Raw genomic sequence first — 10531 nt, 5'->3', positions numbered from 1 at the left:
TACAGAATTTTAAAGGTTAAACTGCGATTTTGCCAAACGCTTAACTGTGTTTTTAAAATTAATTAATTTTTTTCAAATCGCACTTTTTGAAATTGCAAATTCAAACGGACCCTAAGTTATTGACCGGATTGCGATTGTTTTTGCTTTTAATGTTAACAATATTAGGTTGATATATTGATAATTGACATGGCAAATAAATTTCTACACATGTTATTACTAACTAAAAAGAAAAGAAAAGATTGAAGGCTTTTCAATAGAAAGAGAGCCAATCCCCTTTTAGTATGACATCAAAATATAACCATATGAAAATGGCTTGGAATTTCAAATGTTATGAAAAAGATACGGAAAAATGGAAATAACCATCCTGAGTTTTAGGTCGTTTTCAAAAAGGTCTATGAGTTTCAAAATCTGGCAATAATGATAGTAAGTTTCAGTGGTTTTTTCAAACAAGTCATCCCATAACATTTTCTGTCTATTTCCTTACACAAGCCATATTCAATATCAAGTCAACTACTCTCAAGTCTTAAAAGTATAAAAAATGAAAAAAAGAATAAAAAAGAAAAATACATTAGAGATTAGGGGTGGTTGAACCACCGCTTAAGAACTTAATAATAGGGTAAAAACAAATTAGAATGTAAGGGTGATTCGACCACGCAAATCCTTTGGGTGAAAGAGGTCGGGGTGATAATTTACACATTTTTCTAAAGATTAATACTGCACTTCACATTTATGTTATCACACTCATTTCATATTATTGACATGACATGAGTTGAATGAAGGTAAAACTCTTTGTTTTTTTTAAGTGGTCGTTCAATTTATGTTACTTCAGCTAATGTGAAATGAATGAAAAAATACTACATGTACTTAAATTTTTACAAAGGGAACCTTACTAACTGATGTGCCACGTGGAGCTTATTCACTGGAAATGATCAAAACAATTAATAAAAAAAATGTTACGAGTACTAATGAATAAGCTCTACATCATTTTAGCAAGATTTTATTTGTAAAAGTTTAAATACATGAATGTTATAAAATTAGTGTGAAAAATTGATTTATTCTATCCAGAAGGTAAAAATAGAAAAGGAGAAAGCCCAAGCCCAAGCCCAAATCCTCTCAAAACCACTTGCTGTAGTGTCGATGTTTCTCCCGAACACCGTTTAATCGCGGCCCCCAGCATTCCCAAGCATCACCCGGAAGGCATATGCTTGCTGATCACGTTCATAACCCCTTATATATATTCTTCTCAGTTTTACTTGATTAACGCTCTTTTTTCTCGCTCGCAAAACCGAAAAATCTTCCATTTTGTCTTTTGATCTCTGTAAGTCTGAGACCCACCAATGTAAAAGACCCCAAACTCTTTATAAATCTGATTCTGATTTGGGTGTTGACGGTTTTGGTTTATTGTGTTTGTTGAAGGGAACAGACTGATATGGCGACCAAGAGGAGCGTGAGTACACTGAAGGAAGCGGATTTGAAAGGGAAGAGGGTGTTCGTGAGGGTCGATCTAAACGTGCCTTTGGATGACAACTTCAACATCACCGATGACACCAGAATCCGTGCCGCTGTGCCGACCATCAAGTACTTGCAGGCTCATGGAGCCAAAGTCATCCTCAGCAGCCACCTCGTATGACATGCTTCCACTCATTTTCACTCTTCTAAATACTGGGTCTTTTTCGTTTTGGTCATTTGAGTTCTGGGTTTCTCTTAGTTTCTATGGTTTCGCATGGGATTTGTTTGTGTGAACTTCTCTTCTCATTTTCTGGCTGTAGGGATTTTTGTTTTGTCGCTTGTTTCTTTTGGATGGATTCCATCCAGATCTATATGGATCGCATCGATTGTGATCCATTTGGGTCTTCTGTTAAATCTATATTGATCTGTCTGATTTTATTTTATTTTATTTTATTTTTTTGTGGGTTGTTTCTATTGTATTTTTGCATTTTTGGTGTAAAAGAGAAAAGTTCTTTAGATGAACCATTTGTTTTAGTATCTTCAGAAAAATCTGAATAATATTTTTCTATTTGACGTGTGATCTATTTGTTTGAGGAACGATTTTTTATGGGTTAATCATTTTTATTGTTCATTATCTTCTATTATTGTTTCGTACCATGTATATCAAGGTTGAAATATACTTTGGTTTCTATTTTGTGTTAAAGCTATTTATTCTACTTATTGTATTTAGATCTGAAAAGTTAGCCTTTTTTTTCCCCTCATACCCTTGATTTCTGCTTGTGATGAGTAATCGGGGATTTCTATGATTGCTGTTTTATGATCTGAAAAGTTAGCTTATTATTATCATTTTTTTTTTCAAAAAAAAAAGTTCGCTATTATGATTTGCATCTTGACATCTCTCTTGCTTGTTTTTATTGTTGCTCTCCTGAGCTTGTGTGAGTTTACATGATTCACCTTGTATTACTGTATTCTGTTTCAAATATCATTCGAAGTCAATAAGTTTGTCGTAAAATGAAGCCATTGCTGTGAATGATTGTTCAGAAATGCTTGTTTCTGATCCCTTTTTTTAGGTGGCTCTATTTTTCTGCTATATATATATATATAGATATATTTTCAAAGAGCAAATTTGCGGCTTTTACTGCCACGAGTGTAGCATGAGAGCCCTTGGATTTTCTTGAAAATCGAGATGTTGGGGATGAGAACTCTATTCTATAAGTGGTCCCTGTTTATTTTAATGCAATCGTCATTGTTGGTCTCTATCATTGTTTTGATATTTTCTGCTATGGTCTTGTCTAGTTCTCATCTGTTTGTTGTTTAATGGGGCCATGGTTTGTTGTTTTGGTTGAAGTTTTGACTTTTGCCTTTTTCTTTACTGCCATGGCTTAGTGTTTGAAGTTTCGGTTGGCTCATATTGATGAGTTAATGATGCCATGAAATGGTCACCGTAGTACACCAAAGTTGTGAAAATCTTTAGTTTATTTCTTTTTTAATGTTGGTGGGAGTTATTAAACTTCAGTAAGGGTAAGTTAATTAAGCTGCTTTTAGGGTCCTGTTTACTTAAGCCAGAGTAGGGGTAAATTTTAGTGCTTGGCACTAGCTAACTGTAGTATAGTAGGTTTAGATTGTTGATATCTTATTGTGGATCATGGCTGGTACTCAAGCAATCTCGGTAAGAGGGGACATCAATTAATTTTCTCTTGAAAATTGAGATAATTGATGTCCTTTTTGGTTATTTTCCCATTCATAAAAAAAAATATTAATTTTCTTCTGTTCTAGTATTTGTTTAGCCTGCTACTGATAGTTTGCTGGAGTGAGTAGAATTGAAGTGTTGAAGTATGGCAGATAGTGTTGCAAAGTATGTGGTGGGGTCAGGGAATAATCTAGGTCTCAACCTTTGTTCTCCTAGTTTCTATTATTCTCTTCCTTTTCCTTTTTGTGTCTTGTAAGTCCTTGTGTGGATTTCTGCCTTTTATTTTTATTTTTTATATTTTTTAGTATCATGATTTAGTCTTTGCAACCGGTAACTCATGAATTTGTTTGAACTTGTATTGTGGTTTTACAGGGCCGCCCAAAGGGTGTCACACCTAAGTACAGTTTGAAGCCTCTTGTTCCAAGACTGTCTGAACTTCTTGGATTTGAGGTTTGTAACTCCTTTATAAGTTATTTGTGTGTTGCTTGGCGTTTGTTTAACTAAAATCTAAAAGCCAGGACTTCATTTTTACTGTTAAAGGCCCTTTTTTCTTTTTTCTTTTTGTAGGTTAAGATTGCAGATGACTGTGTTGGTGAGGAGGTCGAGAAGTTGGTGGCTGGACTTCCAGAAGGAGGAGTTTTGCTCCTCGAGAATGTGAGGTTCCATAAGGAGGAAGAAAAGAATGACCCTGAATTTGCAAAGAAGTTAGCTTCTCTCGCAGATGTCTATGTGAATGATGCTTTTGGCACTGCCCACAGGGCCCATGCTTCCACAGAGGGAGTAGCTAAGTACTTGAAACCATCTGTTGCTGGATTTCTTATGCAGAAGGTATGTTGGTAACAACTTTCAAGGGAGTGATCAACTCGTTTATAATCTCAGCAGTTAATGTTGGGAAGCTTAACTAAGCTGAAACTTGAGTTTACCGTTGGCATTATTTGTGCACACTTTGATCAAACTTAATTGACTTTAAGCTTTGCTTGGCTATCCTGACTATTGGAATTACCCATGTCTAAGTATGAGCAAGCCTTGCTTGAACTGAGCTTGCCCAACTTAACTGACCTGGGACATAAATGTTGAAATAAATAACGAACTAAAATTGTGACTTTTTTTTTTTTTACTTGAAGTGCACAAGTCTTGAGATAGCGGTCGCTCAAATGGGCCTGCTTCATTGCTAATTGGATAACATCATAACCACTGATTAGTAGTTGAAAATAGGTGTTATGTGAATTGCAGTCTAATCGATTATGGAATACTTGTAGGTAATTTTTATTTTGGTTGCATTGTTGATTTGTATCCGTGACCTGTTCTGTGGTTTCAGGAACTTGACTATCTTGTTGGCGCCATAGCAAATCCCAAGAGGCCATTTGCTGCTATTGTTGGTGGTTCAAAGGTGTCATCCAAGATCGGAGTGATAGAATCTTTGTTGGAGAAGGTTAACCTTCTTTTGTTGGGTGGAGGGATGATCTTTACCTTTTACAAGGCTCAAGGTTATTCAGTTGGATCATCCCTTGTGGAGGAAGACAAGTTGGATCTTGCAAGATCACTGATTGAGAAGGCCAAGTTGAAAGGGGTGTCTCTACTGCTTCCGACTGATGTGGTTATTGCTGACAAATTTGCTCCTGATGCTAATAGCAAGGTTAAGAACCATTTCTTTTATAAATTTTGATTCTGTCCCTAGAGGTGCTATGTGAAATGCTTCCTAATTGGAGGAACTTAATGGAGACGCCAATATTTTTTTTGGCCTTTTCATTTAGTTGACATAACTTTTACACTGTTGGTGACACATAGCAAGAACTCTATGTTGGTGAACATCTTTTGGTCATTAAATCAATGTGCTGGACAAGACTGATTTCCTATCGATTGTGAGTTTTAGGATTTGATTTTACGGGAGAGATCCTAAAATCTTTCATGTATTTGCAGGTTGTTCCAGCATCTGGTATTCCAGATGGTTGGATGGGATTGGATATTGGACCTGATTCCATCAAGGCATTCGATAAAGCTCTGGATACTACCAAAACAATCATCTGGAATGGACCTATGGGCGTGTTTGAGTTCGAGAAATTTGCAGCGGGAACTGAGGTATGGATAACATCACATTTGCACTGAGCTGATACCTATTTTCTCCACCTGCATTTTTAGAAGTCCCCCCAATCAAAACACTCTCTTAATTGAACCATTCATGGGTTGACCATCCAAATTTTTGGATTTCTTCTCATGCCATTAGTTTGGATGGCCTCGGGTCATATTCCCCAAAGATGCAGTGAAATGATCATGGGCATAAATCTTTTGAACTGCCTTGTCTTCAAATTGGCTTTGGATGTGAGGGAGTTGTTGTTTCTATGACTGTATTCAAAGCAAGCTATACGATCTTTCCTTTGTAATCAAGTTCTTATTCTCAAGTTAATTGAGCACTTGCAATGGACTGTATGTTGTTAGGCTTTCAGAACTGATCAGGGCTATTTGTTTTCTGTTTGCAGGCAATAGCGAAGAAACTGGCAGAGCTAAGTGAGAAGGGGGTGACAACTATCATTGGAGGAGGTGACTCTGTTGCAGCCGTGGAGAAGGTTGGGCTAGCTGACAAGATGAGCCATATCTCAACTGGCGGTGGTGCCAGCTTGGAGCTTCTCGAGGGGAAACAACTCCCTGGTGTCCTTGCTCTTGACGATGCATAAATCATCAAGTTGTGCTTATTTTCCCTTGTGCACTTTTGCTGCTGTTATATATGGTTGGTTTTCAACCAGAGTCTTGTAGAGGGCTGGCTATAGGGTAGACTTAAATAATTGGGGCATCTTTAGTGATGCGTTTTGGATTGAATCCTTTTTGGAACAATGTTGATGATATGAGTGCATGAGTTTGCCCCCTAAATGTTTTTACATCATCCCCCATTCCCAATTCAAGAAATCAGGAATTTCAAACATTTAAGAAATCAGGAATTTCGAAAAGAGATATGTTTAGCCGCACAACTTTTACACAAAAAAATAAAATAAAATTGCACAACAATGCTTATGTGGATTTTTTCCCCTCCCCTAATGTTATCCAGCATGTTTTTTTATTAAAAAAAATTTAAAACTCACACGCAAATATTATTGTGTAAAAATTGTGAGAGTTTTTGTGAATGAGATTGCATGATGTGAAGGGCTTGCTTGGCAAAAAAATTTTAGAGTATCATTATTAATATTATTAATTTTTTTTGATGTGATATAAAGTTAAAAATATTTTTGAGTGAATTGTGCTTAAGCTTGTTTGGTAATGCCTTTATTTTTTTTTACTAAAAAGCAAAAATCAACCCTAAAAAACGACGTCCAAATGTCCAAGGAGTCCCAATTGTCCGCGTGAACATTCTCTCTTTAAGTTTTAATATATATTTATGATGCATGTATTATTAAAACATTTAAAGAACATGCATGTGGACTTTCTAATCAAGCTTTTCAGACATTCTGACCGTTGAAAAAGAAGAAAAATTTACAAGGTGGGTTAGGAGAGCTAGCAAATGAGATTGACGAAGACAGACAGACCCCAAGTGAGCGTTTGAGATACGTTGGTGACTCTTTTGCATAGTAAGGGGCAAATGAGATTGATGACAAAAGGGGATGAAAAATTGTATACAAGACTAAAATGAAGGGTTGAAGAGTTGTACAATAATCATTTTTTTTTCTTTCATAACTCATGTTTTATGCTTTTAAAGCGAGATAGAGAAGATGAATAATTCAAATACAAATAAATATTAAAAAATTTGGCTGCAATAGAACTTTGATATCCAGGGTCGGCTTAATAGGTTTTGAGGATTAAGGCGATAAATTTAAGTGAGTTTTTTTTTTAATTTTTAATATATATATATAAAAAGTGAAAAAAGTTAGAATATTTTGAAGTTATATATATATATATATATATATATAATGAAAGTATATGATGAAAGATAATGATTTAAAATAATTTAGCAAAATAATTCGAAAACATAATACAAAGGAGAATCATATAGTGAAGACAAGGAAGAGTTAATGAACATACTTGATTTTATTGATTCAAGAGGAAACTGATACAAAGCCTTGATGCGAGGCAAGATAAGATACAAGGAAGGGAAAGGGAATAGTACTGATAGTACTGATACAAAAGGAAAGGATAGAAAGGCTGAGAGGCTAAGGCGATTACAGATTGGCTCTTAAGTGGCTTCTCTCTAAAAGCTTCTGCCTTCTAAACATAACTTACAAGCCTTTTATAGGCGAAAAGAAAAGGAAAATTACAGTAGAAGATATTCTACATATCTTTTGAACAGTAAAGTAGGTAATAATTCAATACAGCAATAATTCGGCATAATTCTGAACAGCAGCAATAATTCAATGTATCACGTGCCTTCTGAACAGTGCAGCACTAATAATTCGCCTTCTGAACAGTGAAGCACCAATAATTCTTGAGTAGATAATTCAATGCTCCGCATGACTTCTGAACAGTAATGCAGTAATAATTCTGAATCTTCTGAGCATCATTTGTCTTTAGCGTCGGCTGGTAGCTGATAATTCATAAAGTTTGATTCTCTTGTCTTGTCTATCGGGACCACTGCCGGGACCACCCTAAACGCTCTCCTGGCTAACCGGGCTGACCAACGGACTCACGCTAAACCAACGCTAGCAGTTCGGACCGACCACCTACGACTCGGAATATTATCGCAAACTCTGAACCCTCTCTCTACTCACCCTTGGCTCTGATACCATAAGTTACTGGATCTTTTTTCAGTCACCTAACTTTGGTACCTACCAGGCCAGCCGGCCACCGCCTCCATCGGTGCACCGTCACCCATGGTCGGAGAGTCTTGCTTCGGTGACGCAGTCACAAGCGAGAGTTCCCATGGATGATATGCCTGTCTTATCGTTACAGGTCAACTGGCTCTGATACCTAAACTCACCCAGGTGACAGTACTAAGAGAAAGACAGTATAATAATGAAGATAATGAGTATTATGAAAGATAATGAAAGTAAATGATGAAAATATAATGATTTAAAATAATTTAACAAAGTAATTCGAAAACATAATACAAAGGAGAATCATATAGTAAAGAGAAAGACAAAGTAATAAACATACTTGATTATATTGATTCGAAGAAGAGATGATACAAAGCTGCCTTGATGCGAGGCAAGATAAGATACAAGGAAGGGAAGGGAATAGTACACTGATACAAAAGGATAGAAAGGCTAAAAGGTTGAGAGGCGAGATAGGCTTCTTTCTAAGAGCTTCTCTAAAACTTCTCTCTAAAAACTTCTAATGAGTTCTCTCTAAAAACTCCTGAGTTCTAAACATAACTTACATGCCTTTATATAGGCGAAAAGGAAAGGAAGATTACAAATATAAACAGTAGAAAATATTTTACATATCTTTTGAACAGTAGGGTAGGTAATATTCCGTAACAATAATTCTGGGTTGTCGGCAGCAATAATTCAACGCGATTCTGGACAGCAGCAATAATTCAATGTATTGGGCAGCAATAATTCGAAGTGATTCTGGACAGCAGCAATAATTCAGTGTACCACGTGTCTTTTGAACAGTGAAACACCAATAATTCTTGAGAAGGTAATAATTCAATGCTCCGCATGACTTCTGAACAGTAATGCAGCAATAATTCTGAGTCTTCTGAGCATCATTTGTCTTTTGCGTCGGCTTGATACATGAATTCCAACAATGATCCCAAAAGTCTTGATGCCATAATACATCTGCATCTTCATAAATGATTCTTCTTAAAGTCTTCTAATTCATAAAATCTTCATAATTCTAAGTCTGCATAATCTGCGTAAGGATCTTGAGCATATCCTGCTAATACTGGTTCATCTTCATTTTTATCTTCATCATCTGATAATTGAGATAGAGTTTCAAGCAAATGCTTTTTAAACTCATGCTTTGAACTGGAGGAGGCTAATTTGGCCTGATTAATGTTCTTCTTTACAAGAAACTGATTCGAGGCTAGGAATTGTTCCGTGCATAATTTATTAATTCTTGTAATAATATTATCATAAGTATATTTATCCCACCATTTGACTGCAGTAGTGCGGACAATGTATCTGATATTATTATTGGGAGACTGAGGACTATTTTCTGGAGAGAAGAAATTATAATCCCAAGACATTATCCAAGGAATGCTAAAGTGAAGGAAAAAATAAAGTTCTGGGGGAAAATTATTGAAAGGAGATGGAGAAGGATGAGTCTTTGAATAATCTAGAAATTTATTGTGAAGAGGAGGTGGTAAAATACCAGTTTCTGCTCCAAAGAGCTTCCACCAATATTCAAACCATAATGGTAATGATTGGACTGGATGAATTTTGTCAAAGATAAAAAACCAAGAATGTTGATATCGATCATTCTGAAGATAGAAGGTATTATACCAAGCTTTTTGATAATCAAAATAATTATAAGTTTGGGGATGAAAGGGTTGTGAAAATTTTCTGTTTTGCCAAGGGCTATAATTCCACTGAGCTGGTGAAAGCACCTTTTTTATAGTACATTTTGAAAAGGCAATTCTTTTAAGATCTGGGTCAAATATACAAGGAGTATGAGATAATATGACTGATCCAGAATCTACTAAGATGAATTCATAAAATTTTTGAGATTTATTTTTCTCTTCTGGCATAAAATCCCATCCTGGCGGGAATACTTTTGTTACTAATTCTCTGGCATTCTTCATATGCTGATACTCAAATTCAATAGGGAATAATTTTGGCTGGACTGTTTTGTATTTATGCAATATTTGGGATGGTTGGGAAAAAGTGGGTATTATTGGTACAGGACAAGGGGAACTTATACTATCTGATTTTGAAGAGGAATGATCCTTCGAGAAAGATGATGTTGTCTGGGTAAAAGTGGCTAATTTAGAAGGTAAAGGAGGAAAGTTTCCTAAGACAGTAAACTTATTCTGAGTTGGGACAATATTTGATGGAGAAGTGAGAGAAGGATTATTCTGAGATGATTGCTTATTAATAGCATAATCACCTGGATTTTGAATTTTTGATTTATCTGGCTTATTCATTTTCCCTGAAAAAAGATCATGGGTTAAGAAATTAGGGATACTATTTGATTCTCTTTTTATATATTTAATTTTAAAATCAAAATAATTTAAAGAGGTTAAAATAACTTTAAATTTTGTAAATATTTGCTTAGAAGCTATATTATTATTATCTTTTTGAGGAATTTTCTGTAGAACTTCCGCTGGAAATTCTTCATACTTATTCACCTCAGCTTTTCCTTTCTCCGCTGGAGTTAGGCGCTTAAGATTTTGAGGAATTTCCGCTGGAAATTCTTCATACTCAACACAGATAATAAATTCAACACAGATAATAAATTCTTGATTTAAAAGATTATTTTGAAATTCATGAATGCATAATACAATGGCTAAAATCTCTTTTTTGATAA

At 35.4% G+C, this 10531-nt stretch overlaps 1 protein-coding gene across 2 annotated transcripts; it reads left to right on the top strand.

Annotated features, from left to right (window-relative positions):
- The first annotated feature begins 1159 nt into the window (after positions 1-1159).
- On the top strand, positions 1160-6004 carry LOC133874855 (phosphoglycerate kinase, cytosolic). Of its 2 annotated transcripts, none has more exons than XM_062312741.1 (7): positions 1160-1318; positions 1417-1624; positions 3512-3589; positions 3707-3967; positions 4458-4775; positions 5060-5218; positions 5617-6004. In XM_062312741.1, the coding sequence occupies exons 2-7, from the start codon at positions 1430-1432 to the stop codon at positions 5809-5811; spliced, it is 1206 nt and encodes a 401-aa protein (XP_062168725.1). In that variant the 5' UTR covers positions 1160-1318; positions 1417-1429; the 3' UTR covers positions 5812-6004. The 2 variants fall into 2 exon arrangements, with proteins under 2 accessions (XP_062168725.1, XP_062168726.1); XM_062312742.1 differs by having other exon boundaries at positions 1171-1318; positions 1424-1624.
- Positions 6005-10531: the final 4527 nt, after the last annotated feature.

This window comes from Alnus glutinosa, chromosome 8 (assembly GCF_958979055.1).
Source record: "Alnus glutinosa chromosome 8, dhAlnGlut1.1, whole genome shotgun sequence".
Classification (NCBI taxonomy): domain Eukaryota; kingdom Viridiplantae; phylum Streptophyta; class Magnoliopsida; order Fagales; family Betulaceae; genus Alnus; species Alnus glutinosa.
Note: the sequence above shows the minus strand (reverse complement) of the source record. Positions and strands in the feature narration are given on the sequence as shown.

Bases quoted from the DNA above. Each gene is read 5' to 3' on its own strand.
- LOC133874855 (XM_062312741.1), top strand. From the start codon at position 1,430: ATGGCGACCAAGAGGAGCGTGAGTACACTGAAGGAAGCGGATTTGAAA. The intron at 3,968-4,457 runs GTATGTTGGTAA...CTGTGGTTTCAG, and splicing joins CTGGATTTCTTATGCAGAAG to GAACTTGACTATCTTGTTGG. The intron at 5,219-5,616 runs GTATGGATAACA...TTCTGTTTGCAG, and splicing joins AATTTGCAGCGGGAACTGAG to GCAATAGCGAAGAAACTGGC.